The 12706-nt window shown below is 55.7% G+C and overlaps 5 protein-coding genes across 5 annotated transcripts; 3 read left to right on the top strand and 2 right to left on the bottom strand.

Annotated features, from left to right (window-relative positions):
• Window positions 1-226: 226 nt before the first annotated feature.
• On the bottom strand, window positions 227-950 carry PV07_07284 (uncharacterized protein; the record flags this gene model as incomplete). The annotated part of the gene is made up of 3 exons (XM_016394353.1): window positions 227-429; window positions 479-701; window positions 764-950. The coding sequence occupies 3 exons, from the start codon at window positions 948-950 to the stop codon at window positions 405-407; spliced, it is 435 nt and encodes a 144-aa protein (XP_016247772.1). The 3' UTR covers window positions 227-404.
• Window positions 951-2585: 1635 nt separating this feature from the next.
• PV07_07283 (uncharacterized protein) lies at window positions 2586-4837 on the top strand (the record flags this gene model as incomplete). The annotated part of the gene is made up of 6 exons (XM_016394352.1): window positions 2586-2853; window positions 2904-3150; window positions 3215-3791; window positions 3857-3958; window positions 4012-4073; window positions 4129-4837. The coding sequence occupies exons 1-6, from the start codon at window positions 2649-2651 to the stop codon at window positions 4835-4837; spliced, it is 1902 nt and encodes a 633-aa protein (XP_016247771.1). The 5' UTR covers window positions 2586-2648.
• Window positions 4639-5993, bottom strand: PV07_07282 (uncharacterized protein). Its single transcript, XM_016394351.1, has 2 exons — window positions 5525-5993; window positions 4639-5467 (listed from the first exon to the last, which is right to left on the bottom strand). Exons 1-2 carry the CDS (start codon window positions 5946-5948, stop codon window positions 5052-5054), a joined length of 840 nt encoding a protein of 279 aa, XP_016247770.1. The 5' UTR covers window positions 5949-5993; the 3' UTR covers window positions 4639-5051.
• A 392-nt stretch (window positions 5994-6385) lies between these two features.
• PV07_07281 (uncharacterized protein) lies at window positions 6386-8023 on the top strand. The gene is made up of 2 exons (XM_016394350.1): window positions 6386-7126; window positions 7187-8023. The coding sequence occupies exons 1-2, from the start codon at window positions 6588-6590 to the stop codon at window positions 7746-7748; spliced, it is 1101 nt and encodes a 366-aa protein (XP_016247769.1). The 5' UTR covers window positions 6386-6587; the 3' UTR covers window positions 7749-8023.
• Window positions 8024-9562: 1539 nt separating this feature from the next.
• On the top strand, window positions 9563-12688 carry PV07_07280 (uncharacterized protein). Its single transcript, XM_016394349.1, has 6 exons — window positions 9563-10100; window positions 10178-10211; window positions 10268-10459; window positions 10529-11109; window positions 11164-11220; window positions 11276-12688. The coding sequence occupies exons 1-6, from the start codon at window positions 9732-9734 to the stop codon at window positions 12299-12301; spliced, it is 2259 nt and encodes a 752-aa protein (XP_016247768.1). The 5' UTR covers window positions 9563-9731; the 3' UTR covers window positions 12302-12688.
• Window positions 12689-12706: the final 18 nt, after the last annotated feature.

Raw genomic sequence — 12706 nt, 5'->3', positions numbered from 1 at the left:
TGGATGCGAACAGAGCGGGCGACGGCAGGTCAAGAAACTTCGCGTAGCTGGGACGGGCACCAGCTGGCGACATTTCGGCGAGCCGCCAATCAGCCATGCACCGACCGGGTCGCGAGAACTGAGTCGTCTATCTCACGAGAAGCGACATATCTTAAGTGACACCAACCGACCTGCTCGCACCCGCTCGACACAGTCCACAACATCGTCTCGTCTCTGCACATATGACCAATGGGCTTTTTGTCTGCGCTGGTTTGGTAGGGCGCAAGTCGCTAAGTGAAGAGTGGGCGGTAAATGTTGCGAGCAGTACTGACAACAGCTGGGACAGTTACTGTATACCAACAAGATGAAAGTTCCCTGAAGCCTTTTCAAACCCCCCCGTCCGCGGATTCAGATACCACCATCATTTACTGCCCGTCGTCAAAATGAACCCTACAGCTGTCAGAGATCTTGACATACGCCGTCCAGCCCCCGATCTTACACTGTTGGATCAGTGGCACTGACGAAGCAAGTGGCCTCGTCGACCGAATCCACCCAAGAGGCGTCGAGAATATTGGATGCCGCGCCGAACTTCATGGTGGTTGAGCCACAGATCGCCGTCTTCCCGTCCACAGCGCCTCGATGTCCGCAAGTATAGTCACAGGTGACATAGCTCGCGTCGGATGTGGTTGAAATCATCTGTACAGCCCGGGGATGACTCAGTGCTAGCAGTTTGGAGGGGTCAGTATTGGCCTACTTTGGCAGTGGGAGACGGCAGAAGACGAACGTTTGAGAGATTGGAGAGTCTTGTCCCCGTTCACATCGATCGCGACAGTGGTATCGACGAAGGTGTTGCTCCCCGTGGCGAACTTGCGAACGACGACGTTCCCTCCGAGGGCGCGTGTCGAGGGCGGGTGACCACTCACCGACCCTGTGCCAATGACGAGAAGAGTCGCAATGGCTGCAATCTTCATATTTTTCGATCAGCAGTCTGGGTTCAGTGAGTGTCAACACGTTGGGCTGAGAAAGACACATCTGCGGTATACTACAGCCAGGCCCAAATCTACAGTGGTCATCCATGGCAAATTTATATGCGGACCGATCGGACTCATCTATACTAAGATTCTTCCCTCAAGCTAGAGCGCACTCGATCTTTCTGAATCCTTTTGGCAGGAGTTCCTGAGCGAGCTGTGCGCCAATGTTGGTGGCTGACTGAAGACTCAGGTTCCCTCGTATTTTTTAGTTCCCTTCGGTGCTTCATGCAGCTCTGATTGACCGGAGAGTTGGAACGGCTGCCCAATATAGAAAGTGTTCGCGCCTCACAGTGCAAATGACCCCGGTACTTGCGGGATTTCTCTGAGCATTCTCATCGACGGAGAGGATAGATGGCGTGAGATGCTGACGCCGTCAGGCAATTGGCACGACGAGGCTGAGGTGAGGAAGATGAGGCTGGCCTGTCCGTGCCAAGCCCCGCGTCTACCATTCTCAACCCCCTGCGACTTTCTCCCAGTTTCATCTTCCATCAATCCTGTCTCACCTTCCGGCACGAAGATACCTCCTCTGCCACAGCAGCGAGGCGCAGTGCATCTCCCTCTCCTCGCATCCACAATGAATCCCCGTGACGATCTCCACAATGTTCTTTTGAGAGCACCGCCTCCGAAAGATTGCCGCGATGCCGGACTGCGACGGTGCTCGCTCAGGTAGCTACTCACGGCTGGCACTACACTGAAGCTCGTCAAGTTTCATCTATCCACTAGGCCCGAGGTGCCCGCCTGCGCCTGTCAACCGTTCCTTTTGGATCTTCCTGCTTAGCTCAGTGGATTGTCGCTACCCAGCGCCGACTCACTTATTGGCCAGACGACTAGAAACCTTTGCAGAGCCCGCTTTCTGAAGGCGTACGTCCACATGGCATGATACACTCTACATCGTCTCCAAGCTCCATGCATGAGAGGGACCGTATCCATCAGGAGCTGTATAGTTGGGGCCAACTTTGCCGCGACCCGCGACTAGTGAACATCATGTCTGAGGCCACACCAGGCTTTCCAGGATGATCCGTCTCCCGCGCGGCGCTATGATGACCACTGACACTACTTCAAAACAGTCTATTGTGTCCTCAAACGATGTGCACGGGCATACCGCGCTGCGAAAATGCTGGAAAATGCTCACATCGGCAGCTTCGGCGCAGGTATCTGTGCTGTGCAAGCTATTTATCTCAGAGCCTCGTATCATTGCCGACCATGGGTTTCCCTGCATGTTTTTGGCTCTTCTCAATTGAATGCCTGCGTCTGGAACACCAGTGAAAGCAGAGATCGAATACCACTACTGCCTTCATCCCCCCTTACCTCTATCGAGAGGCATGCTGCGCTATATTGGGGCCAAACTTTCTATCCATGTCGACATTCCAGACTCATTATGTCGCTTGCCCTTGCCGCGCAGAACGCCACTGTCACACTCGTTCATGCAAGCTGCAAGCCGCATACTTCTTCGATAGCTCTTCGGCACAGATGAGAGCGGAGAAGACACCAGCCGCGTTCTCGACCGCAAGAAGAATGATGAGATACGGCCCTGGAAGTGTATCATGAAGAATCCTCCGGGGGATGCTGTCTACATAAACGTCACGGTAGGCCTGTCTGGAAGATGGTTCATCGCCATCTCGTTCTTGTGATTCCAAAATGCATCTCCACCACGCAAATATTCTTCTCCCCATTCTCATTATTCATGGCCTCGTCCTTGAGGCCGTTCCGTTCGCGGAGGCAACAGTCCTGTCAGACCGAGACGGCTTTCATAGTTTGAGACCTGTTAGAAGGAATCCACAACTCTCCAGAAGAAGGGCGGATCTCAGGCCCGTTCACAGCGCTGAACTGGCCTATGCAGACGGTGAGTTCTAGTTGGCATGTAGCAGCGCTTCATACTGACCGACGTCCCAGGCGATGGTCAACAAAGTCCGGCTTTTTTCTCGACTGTCCGGTTTCAGTCGAACAAGCCAGTGCTTGTGCTTGAGCAGATGGAAGACCTCTTTGCGGATATACAGTGCTCCTATCAAGAAATCACTATTGTCTTCCGCACCCCTACGGCATTTCATGAGGCAAGACAGATATGGAGCAATCTGGAAAGCGCCTACGTTGTCGCTAGCCATGCGAACTGCTCCCAAGATGGCGAACGGACCACATTCCAGTAAGCAGATTTCTTGCAAGCAATGACTTGACCGTTGTGGTAGTGACGGGACTGACTGGTAAAGAATTCGCTCTATCGCTTTTGAGGGAGAGTACAATGCCGCGATACTCCAGACAGAGAAAACAACACTGCGAGATGCCTTCCACAACCTCCACCTGAAGTTCGGACACACCAATGAAGTACATCCACTAGCAAAACAGCCCCAGCGTCTGGATCGAAGACAATCCTCAGAGGAAACAACGCCAACCCCGACTTCCGCTCCGCTCGACCTGACAGCAACATCCTTGATCCCCTCGGACACCTCGACCGCAACCGCCACATCCCTGTCCATCAATCTCACACACGGCGTCCAAGACACATGGTTCCCAGACACCGTGCCTGGGACCGATGCTCAGCTCCCCATCAAAATCGGCTGTAAGGAATGCAGCACCGACGGCACTCTGACCCTCGCGCAAGGCGAGTGGAGCATCCTGTCCCCGTTCGACTGGGATGGCGCTGGGGACCTGACGGACATCATCTCTGCCGGGAATGTGCAGCTCGACATCGAGGGCTTCGTTGCGCACGTGGAGATACAAATTGAGCCCAGCTTGAAAGGAGACATGAGTCTGACCTTGTTTACGATCCCGGTTTTCGGATTCACGGTAAGCCACCGACCATGCCGCTCGCTTCAGAGAGCCATGTGATTCCTGACGTGTGTTGTGCAAAGATTCCGGAGCTCGGGTCGGGTGGGATCCTCGTCGAGCCAACGCTGTCGTTGGGTTGGGAGTTGTCTGGCGGTATTGAAATGTCCTATGGGTTTGAGCTGAAGGTATTTTCCACCCGGAGTGTTATCGAGTGCCCGCTCACATGTGTGCTTGTCAGATCCCAAACCTGGCCGTCGACCTTGATTTTGCAAACCCGACCTCATCTAACGTGACAGGCCTGTAAGCCGCCAAACACACGAGGATACGTCTACGGTCCGGCTAACGTTGTCCGCAGCGACGGCATCTCCATCACCGACGTCCCTTTCCAAGCCAACATCTCCGACATCGACCTCTCTCTCAGCCTTTCCTTGACGCCACGGATCACCCTCGGCGTGGAAATCCTGGGGGGCCTGTCCGCCGAAGTCGGCACATCCCTTGACCTTCCCAAGGCCACCGTCGCCATTACCCAGCTGGCCACGGATGCCGTTAATGCTAGTTGCGCAAACTCGAGCGAAGCGCCGGCGTACCAGGCCGACTTTGAGCACCTGTTTCACAGCCTGACGCACGTCGCCATGGGCGTCGAGTTGGGTGTGGGCTTCGACATGAGTGCCGAAGTCGACCTGCTTCCCCATCTTGACTTCTCCAGCTCCTGGGAGCTGGCGACCGTACCCGTGGCCGCACTCCCCACGCGGTGTCTGGCGTTTCAGACAGATGCGCCATCGGGCCCGGGCTTTACACCGGCGGCATCGGCCTTTGCAAAGGTCCAGGCCCAAGCTCTGGCTTCCGCTTCGTCAGCCTCTTCTGCTTCTGCTGCAGCCGCTTCTGCCACCGCCACGAAGCAGGGCGGATCGGGAGGGTCGAGTGGGCAGGGTGGGCAGGGTGGATCAGCCAATTCCGCCGCGAATGCGGCATCAGGTCGTATGGACGCTTGGCTCAACTCCCCGATGGAAAGATTGTGCTTCTATGCCTTTTTGGTCGTGGCTGGACTCTTCATCAATCTGTAAAACAACAGCGTTAGGGTTGTGGGGCATTTGCCCACCAGCTGATAGATACCAGAGAGTGAAGCATGCATGAAGCTGAAAGTACTCTTTTGAGTCTGCTGCAATCTGCTAGAATTCTCGGCTGTGTTCCCCCCCAAACTCATCTGTCCCCGTAATCTGATAATACACGCAGGTAGCCAGCCCTCGCAGATAGCCCTAGCACTGATCCGCCAATCCATCACCTCGACGGACTCAACGGTCTGTTGAATCCACCGACACGATTCATGTACTGCCGGTAAGTCGTCTTCTTTTCCTTCCTCACGCCGTAGATCTGGTTACCAGGCACCTTCGTATTCTGCGTCGACTTGAACATGGTAAACCCCATCATCTTCCTCAGTAGGGCGTCTTCGTCATCTTCGTCGACGGCCATAGCGTCACCATTGGTCACAGGCTTATCGGGCTGTGCCGTCGTCTCCTTTTCTCTGGGGTCGGGCGCCCTTGATGCTTCATCGTCGGGCTTGTTCCGGTCTCGAGGCCTGGTCCGATCGTGATCACTGCGTCGAAGAGGAGAGCGTGTGCGCACCGCATCCCGACCACTGTTCCTGGCCGGTGAGCGTGATCGTGAGCGTCGGTGTGAGCGTTCAGCTCGGTAGTCTGTGGTCGCGTGAGCACGAGAGCAACGCATATTCAGAGAGTGGAGTGGACTATTACCTTTCGAATCTCGATGCCTGTCACGACTCCTGCTCCTCTCTCGCCGGCCGTGGCCATTGACGTCCCGGTCCCGCCCACCTCCACCCCCTCTGTCTCGATCGCGATCTCGATCACGCTCCCGCTCCCGCTCCTTGTCCCTGTTCCTGTCGCGGTCACGGTCCCGGTCCCGATCTCGTTCACGTGGTGCCGCCCTCTCCTTAGACCTACTCCGCTCCCTCCGTCTGTCGGGGGTGTCTCGCGACCTCGATCTCCTTCTGCGGTCATCGTCTCGTCTGGGTCCGCGGCGGTCCTCGTCCCGGCCGTCGCGCGCCTTGGGCTTGTGGTCCCGTCCGCTCGAACTCGGCCGCGAATCCGTCTTCTCGTCCTCATCCCACATGGCGGCGCTGGTTGTGCGCTTCGTGCGCTTTGCTGGGCGCTCGTCCATGGCTGTAAGAACAGAAAGGCTTGAGAGGGAGTCAGGGCTTTGAATGGAGTCTGAAAAGAGCGTCTCTGCGGAGTGGAGGGAAATTTCAGTGGTGGTGACAAGTGCCGTCAAACTTCGCGTAGTAATTTATGCGGCGACGTACATTACGGTGGATTATTCACGGCCACTGGCGCAAATGCGATTTGATCTGTGCTCGGCATCGTCACAGCAAAGAGATGAATAGTTACTAACTGCTCCCAAAACTACTCTTATCCCAGCTAATATTGGTACCTGGGGTATTCCAATCGATCTCGATTTCCCCTGTTTGCGAGTTGCCCCGTGTTGCATAGTCACGAAAGGAAGACGAGGCTGAGCTTGACCGTGCGCAAATACAACAAACACACCAAACAAAGCAAACTCTCGTCATACCCTCCCCTCAACGGTCAAGGCGGCGAGGTCACGAACACCTTCGAGTGCAGCCTACTTGCAATCGTCTATTTACTCGCTAGACACTCTTCTCTACTTTGTATCACCCAAATCGAATCCTTATTCGCGCGCTCCACCGGATAGAGGAGCATAAGTCATTGAGGTACACCAAAACATCCACAACATCCAACTCCGCCAAACTCAGAACGCAACCGCCCTCTCTCTCGTCAAACGATGCAGTATCTCCGCTCCGGCCTCGATCAACTGCGTGACCGCTACGCGCCTATCCGGCATACCTCCACCTTCCGCAGCACGGGCCAAATCACGCCCGAGGAATTCCTCCTCGCGGGCGACTACCTGGTCTATAAGTTCCCGTCGTGGTCCTGGTCTGACGCCTCGAGTCCTGCAAGACGCGTTAGCTATCTGCCCGAAAACAAACAATTTCTCGTCACAAGAGGAGTCCCTTGTCACAGGAGGCTGGATGAGAACTTTGCAGGGGGACACGGCGCTGCGGATGATCTCGTCAGAGATGGATTTCTAGGCGGTCCCGACGAGGACACGGGCGGCGGTGAAGACGATGGCTGGTTAAGGACGGGGGGAACCACGGAGAAAGAGCAAGAAGGTCTGAGGGCGGAGGTGAGGACGATGAGTGAGAGCGGACAACTCGGTCAAAAAGCCACCGAGGAAGAGGATGAGGAAGAAATCCCAGATATGGAGGATGAGGACGATGACAATGAGGCCATCATAAGAGATAAGAGCGAAGGGACTTCCGCGTGAGTATCACTCTTCTCAACCCCGTCAGTAAGGCTGTTATTCGCTGACACAAGTCGCAGGCCGCTTCGAACATACACCCTCTACATAACCTACACGCCCTACTACCGGACTCCACGCATGTACCTCTCCGGGTACCTCTCTCCCAGCGAGCCTCTTCCACCACACCTCATGATGGAAGACATCGTCGGCGACTACAAAGACAAAACCGTCACGCTGGAAGACTTCCCCTTCTTCGACAACAGCGTGAAAATGGCGAGCATTCACCCCTGCAAACACGCCAGCGTGATGAAGATCCTCCTTGACCGGGCGGACGTGGCCTTGAAGCTTCGACTGGAAAAACAAAAAGCTACGGGCGGCGCCGCCAACGTCTCAGGCATGGAAGGCCTGATCGATGACACGACAAATCTAAGTCTCGCTGAGCAGAAGCGTGGACATGAAGCGGGCGTGAAAGCAGCTAATGGCGGTGCGGGAGACGAGTGGGAGGTGCTGGATGAGCAAGACAGTAATGAAGAGGAGAGTGAGAAGGTGGCGATCCGGGTGGACCAGTATTTGGTCGTCTTTTTGAAGTTCATGGCGAGCGTAACGCCGGGGATCGAGCATGACTTTACCATGGGCGTTTGATGGATACACGACGGGAAGCCTATGATGACGGATATGAGTATGGTATGAATGCAACGGGTTTGAGACAATGGGCTCCAGGAGTTGCACACCAAGGCTGAGGCCATGTCTCGGGTTGATAATATGAACTTCGAGCCGGAACGTTTTATTCTTACGGGTTCAGACGATGACTCGATTGAGCACTGCTGTTTCATCTTGTTCTAGAACGCGCCGGAGTGCTGTGATTCCTCGTGTTACAAGCTCCGTCAGTGTCAGGACATCAACTATCGTCTATGTCGACATTGTCTTTATTTCTCTTGGCTTCCATTTTCGCGTTGTACGAGTCTCGCCTCTTCAGGTGAGCATGAAGGTGCATGCCATGTCTCTGCCCATGGTCATGGTTTACCCGCCGCTTCGTCTGCAGAGTCTTCACATCTGACCTCGAGCAGGGTTCACCTCTTGACACATGCAAGAGTCTACGTCATTTCCTCTCCTCTCTACCGCCCTGTGGATGACTCTCGACATCCTGGCCGGCCAGCTCGGTAGCATCCTCACCTGCACATCCGCGAGAGACCCATTCTGATGGAAATGGTAAACCAGACTCCGATGCAGAAAGAGTTATTCAAAGAGGATGAATGGACGAGCGTCAACGTTGGTCTACGTCACTCTGCGGAGTTTGAGCGGTGCGCAGGCCCGTCAGCCTACGGTATTGTCTGACTCGTTCCTTGAATGCGTGTCATCTCCTGAGATATTTGTGCGTATTTCGAACTGTCCGGCCCGAAGAGGAGATGAGGCAGCAATGGTCTTGCAGCAACATGCCCTGTCCAAGGTCCTTCGCTGCAGCGCCTGCACGTCTCAGAGGTCGAGCGGCTCCCCACAGATGCGGTCTCACCATCTCCACAGAGAATGTCACTGGCCCCAAGTGGGACACGGCAGCTGCAATGCTTCCGAAGTCCGAATTCTGCTCACAAGGCTGGCTACGGGAGGGTTTCGAGCAATTGGAGCAAAAGGAGGGTTGCGATCGTCTCTCCCCAAACGGCCATGACTGCGAGACGCCCTTCCTGAGGATGTTCATCGAATCAGAGGACCATGGCATCAGAACTCTAGGAACGCTGAAGAGTGCAGAGACATTAGCATTTCCTACGACATGTCTTGAGGTCGAATTCACGGAGCTCAGAGCTAGTCCACCAATCTGCATCTGAGATACATGACTGTCCATCTCGATCATGCTGGTACAACCGGTGTGACCACGGGGTTGAACCCCCCGGCATTCAATGCCGTCTTCTCGTACGACTCGACCTCAATATGGCACGTCGACGTCGCTCAAGCTTACTCAATCGAGCATAGCGAGCGAAGATTGGCAATTGGAATGCTTCAATTAGTCAAGAGGCTTCGCATATGTTCCACCGGGTTGCACAGGAAAGGTAAGCAATTTTTGGAGTTCGCTGAGGACTCAGGTGAGCGAGATCCCCCGTCGACCTCGCACCTCCCTGCTTGGTCGAGTATGGTTCACGAGGATTAGCAATATCAAAATCGCAATTGGTCGACAAAGCTTCGTATGCTGCGTTCCAGGAACCCTGAAGGCAGGTGAGATGTTTTCCGTACCATTCCCGGTTGCACCACAATACGCTACTAGCTCGCCCATCATGCCGGACATCCATTTCAGCCTCGTTGTCGAACACTTGTCCGATTTACCCTTCCTCGCAGATGGCCCTTCAAAATTGTGGTTCCAATCTCGCTGAACGTGTACTGAATCGGTCGAGTGGTGCTGACGGAAAGTGGTATTTCGCTTGCGTTACCTGAAGTCGTTGCGTGGCCTCTTGCATTATGCATCGTCGCGCAGGGGCATGGTTATTTTTTTTTTGAGGAGAGGCATGAGCGGGAAACGAGATGCTCTGACACCTTCATATATAAACCACCACGGAGACGGCAACGGCCCTCCTGAAATTTCGACTTGAGTCCAAACAGTGATCCCCATGAGATCAGGTCGTGCAACCCCTTCTCGCCATGCGTTCTCCACTCCTCAACCTCCATGCTTTGCCAGCCGTGGTCGGGACCACGGTCGCACTCCTCTACTTTGCTCAAGGGACCTTGGCCGCTTGTCCCTACATGCAAGGTGGCCAAGGATTCCAGGAACAATCGTCGGGACACGGGGCAAAGGCTTATTCGAAACGGCAGACTTCCGTTTCCAACAGCACGGCTCCTGTCGACACTTTTCTTGACCAATTCACGCTCAATGACACCGACACGTACATGACTTCGGATGTCGGGGGACCGATCCAGGACCAAGAGAGCTTGAAGGCGGGGATCAGGGGACCGACGCTTCTGGAAGACTTTATGTTCAGACAGAAGATCCAGCACTTTGATCATGAACGGGTGAGTTATACTTCCCCAGATAGGGACATGGGTCGTGCGTTTGGAAGTAGTCAGCTAATGCCTATGCTGATGTGCAGGTTCCGGAGAGAGCAGTTCATGCACGAGGTACAGGTATGTTTGAGCCTCAGCTGAGGGTTCGGTCTTTACAGGTTGCTGATCCACGCCAGGAGCTCATGGCGTCTTCACAAGCTACGCCGACTGGTCAAATATCACCGCCGCTTCGTTTCTCTCTGCAGCAGGGAAGCAGACTCCCATGTTTGCCCGGTTTTCTACCGTTGCAGGAAGCAGAGGCAGCCCAGAGGCAGTCCGAGACGTCCATGGCTTTGCAACCCGTTTCTACACCGACGCTGGAAATTTTGGTAGGTCCACTGGGGCATTGTCTGCATTTTCAGCACTGGTAACTTTCTAATCGGATTCTGATATGCCAGACATCGTTGGAAACAACATTGCGCCATTTTTCATCCAGGACGCGATCCAGTTTCCGGATCTGATACATGCTGTGAAGCCGGAGCCCGACAGGGAAATTCCACAGGGAGGCACCGCCCACACCACAGCGTGGGATTTCTTCAGTCAACAGCCCTCTGCGTTGCATACTCTGTTCTGGGCTATGGCCGGCTATGGCATTCCACGATCCTTCCGGCATATGGATGGCTTTGGCGTTCATACTTTCCGATTCGTAACCGAGGACGGCAATTCGAAGTTGATCAAGTGGCATTGGAAGACGCTACAAGGCAAGGCAAGCTTGGTGTGGGAGGAAGCCCAGGTGTTGTCCGGAAAGAACATCGACTCGCACAGGCAGGATCTGTGGGACGCCATTGAGGCTGGTCAGTATCCAGAATGGGAACTCGGGGTACAGATCATGGAGGAGTCCGACGAGCTCAGCTTCGGGTTTGATCTTCTCGACCCGACCAAGATCGTGCCGGAGGAAATCGTGCCAGTCACCATTCTGGGCAAGATGACTCTGAACCAGAACCCTCGGAACTATTTTGCCGAAACAGAACAGATCATGGTATTATCACCGCTCGATACCGTTCTGGGAGGACAAGGCTGACAGAGGCTACAGTTCCAACCGGGCCACATCGTCCGCGGGATCGACTTTACAGAGGATCCTCTGCTTCAGGTGCGTCTGGATCCTGTGGATTGCAGTGAACCAGCCTACTTACCTCATCGCCTAGGGACGCATCTACTCCTATCTTGACACGCAGTTGAACCGACACGGCGGCCCCAACTTCGAGCAACTGCCCATCAACCGGCCCCGGGTGCCGATCCACAACAACAACCGAGACGGAGCTGCTCAGAACTACATCCCGCTCAACGTGGACGCGTACACGCCCAACACCGGCAACAACGGCTCGCCCATGCAGACCAACCAGACGGTGGGGAACGGGTTCTTCACGACGCCTGGGCGCACGGTGGGCGGGAACCTGGTGCGGGAGAAGTCGCCGACGTTTGCGGACGTGTGGTCGCAGCCGCGGCTGTTCTACAACTCGCTGATCCCGGCGGAGCAGCAGTTCCTGATCAACGCGATGCGCTTCGAGGCCTCGCACGTCACGTCGCCGGTAGTCAAGCAGAACGTCATCACGCAGCTGAACCGCGTCGACAACGACCTGGCGGTGCGGCTCGCGCGCGTGCTGGGCGTGCCCGCCCCGGCACCGGACCCGACCTACTACCACAACAACCGCACCGCGTTCGTGTCCATCTTCAACTCGTCGCTGCCAACCATCGCGGCGCTCAACGTCGGCATCCTGGCCAGCGTGTCCTCGCCCGCGTCCCTAGCTCAGGCGACCGCGCTGGCCGCGTCGTTCGCGCAAGCGGGCGCCTTCCCCTCCATCGTGGGTGAGGTGCTCACCGGCCCCGTCAACCAGACGTACTCGGCCGCCGACGCGAGCGGGTTCGACGGCGTCATCGTCACGACCGGCACCACCGCCCTCTTCACCACCAACGCCTCCACCTCGGCCCTCTACCCGGCCGCCCGCCCCCTGCAGATCCTCCTCGACGCCTACCGCTGGGGCAAGCCCGTTGGCGCCCTCGACGGCGCCGCCGCTGGTAGCACCGCGTTGGGAGTCGCCGCCATCCCCGCGGGGACGCCCGGGGTGTACACCCAAAACAACTCGACGGACCTGGCCAGCTTCGTGACGGCCTTCGAGGGCGGGCTGCGCACGTTCCGCTTCGTGGACCGCTTCCCGCTGGACCCGTCCTGATCAAGCCCCGTGGCCGCGCGAGATTCCTGGACCCGGCTTTTCGAGAGTCGACATTGTTGAATTGGCCCAACATCATCTCTCTATTCCCCACTCCTCCCCTTTCTCCTATACCTCCCTTTCTAGCCTCCGAGCTTGAGAGGATTTCGTTCGTTCGTTCCCCATTGATATACCTACCTGCCTATACATATGAGCATACGAGCGTCTGCATCAGCGTTGGTCGTGGCTTGGGATTTGCGCACGGTGGATCCACGCAGTCACTACTCACGGGTTCTGGGTCGTGGACAGCGTTATTGGCTGTGTAGAGCCTACAGTGTGAAATACGTAAGGTAATACAATAAGGTAATTCTCATCGGTCGGTCTTCTCGGTCCATGAGCCATGAATAAGAGACACATCTCTAGCGGCGT

The sequence above is a fragment of the Cladophialophora immunda genome (genome assembly GCF_000835495.1).
Source record: "Cladophialophora immunda strain CBS 83496 unplaced genomic scaffold supercont1.4, whole genome shotgun sequence".
NCBI classification, from domain to species: domain Eukaryota; kingdom Fungi; phylum Ascomycota; class Eurotiomycetes; order Chaetothyriales; family Herpotrichiellaceae; genus Cladophialophora; species Cladophialophora immunda.
Note: the sequence above shows the minus strand (reverse complement) of the source record. Positions and strands in the feature narration are given on the sequence as shown.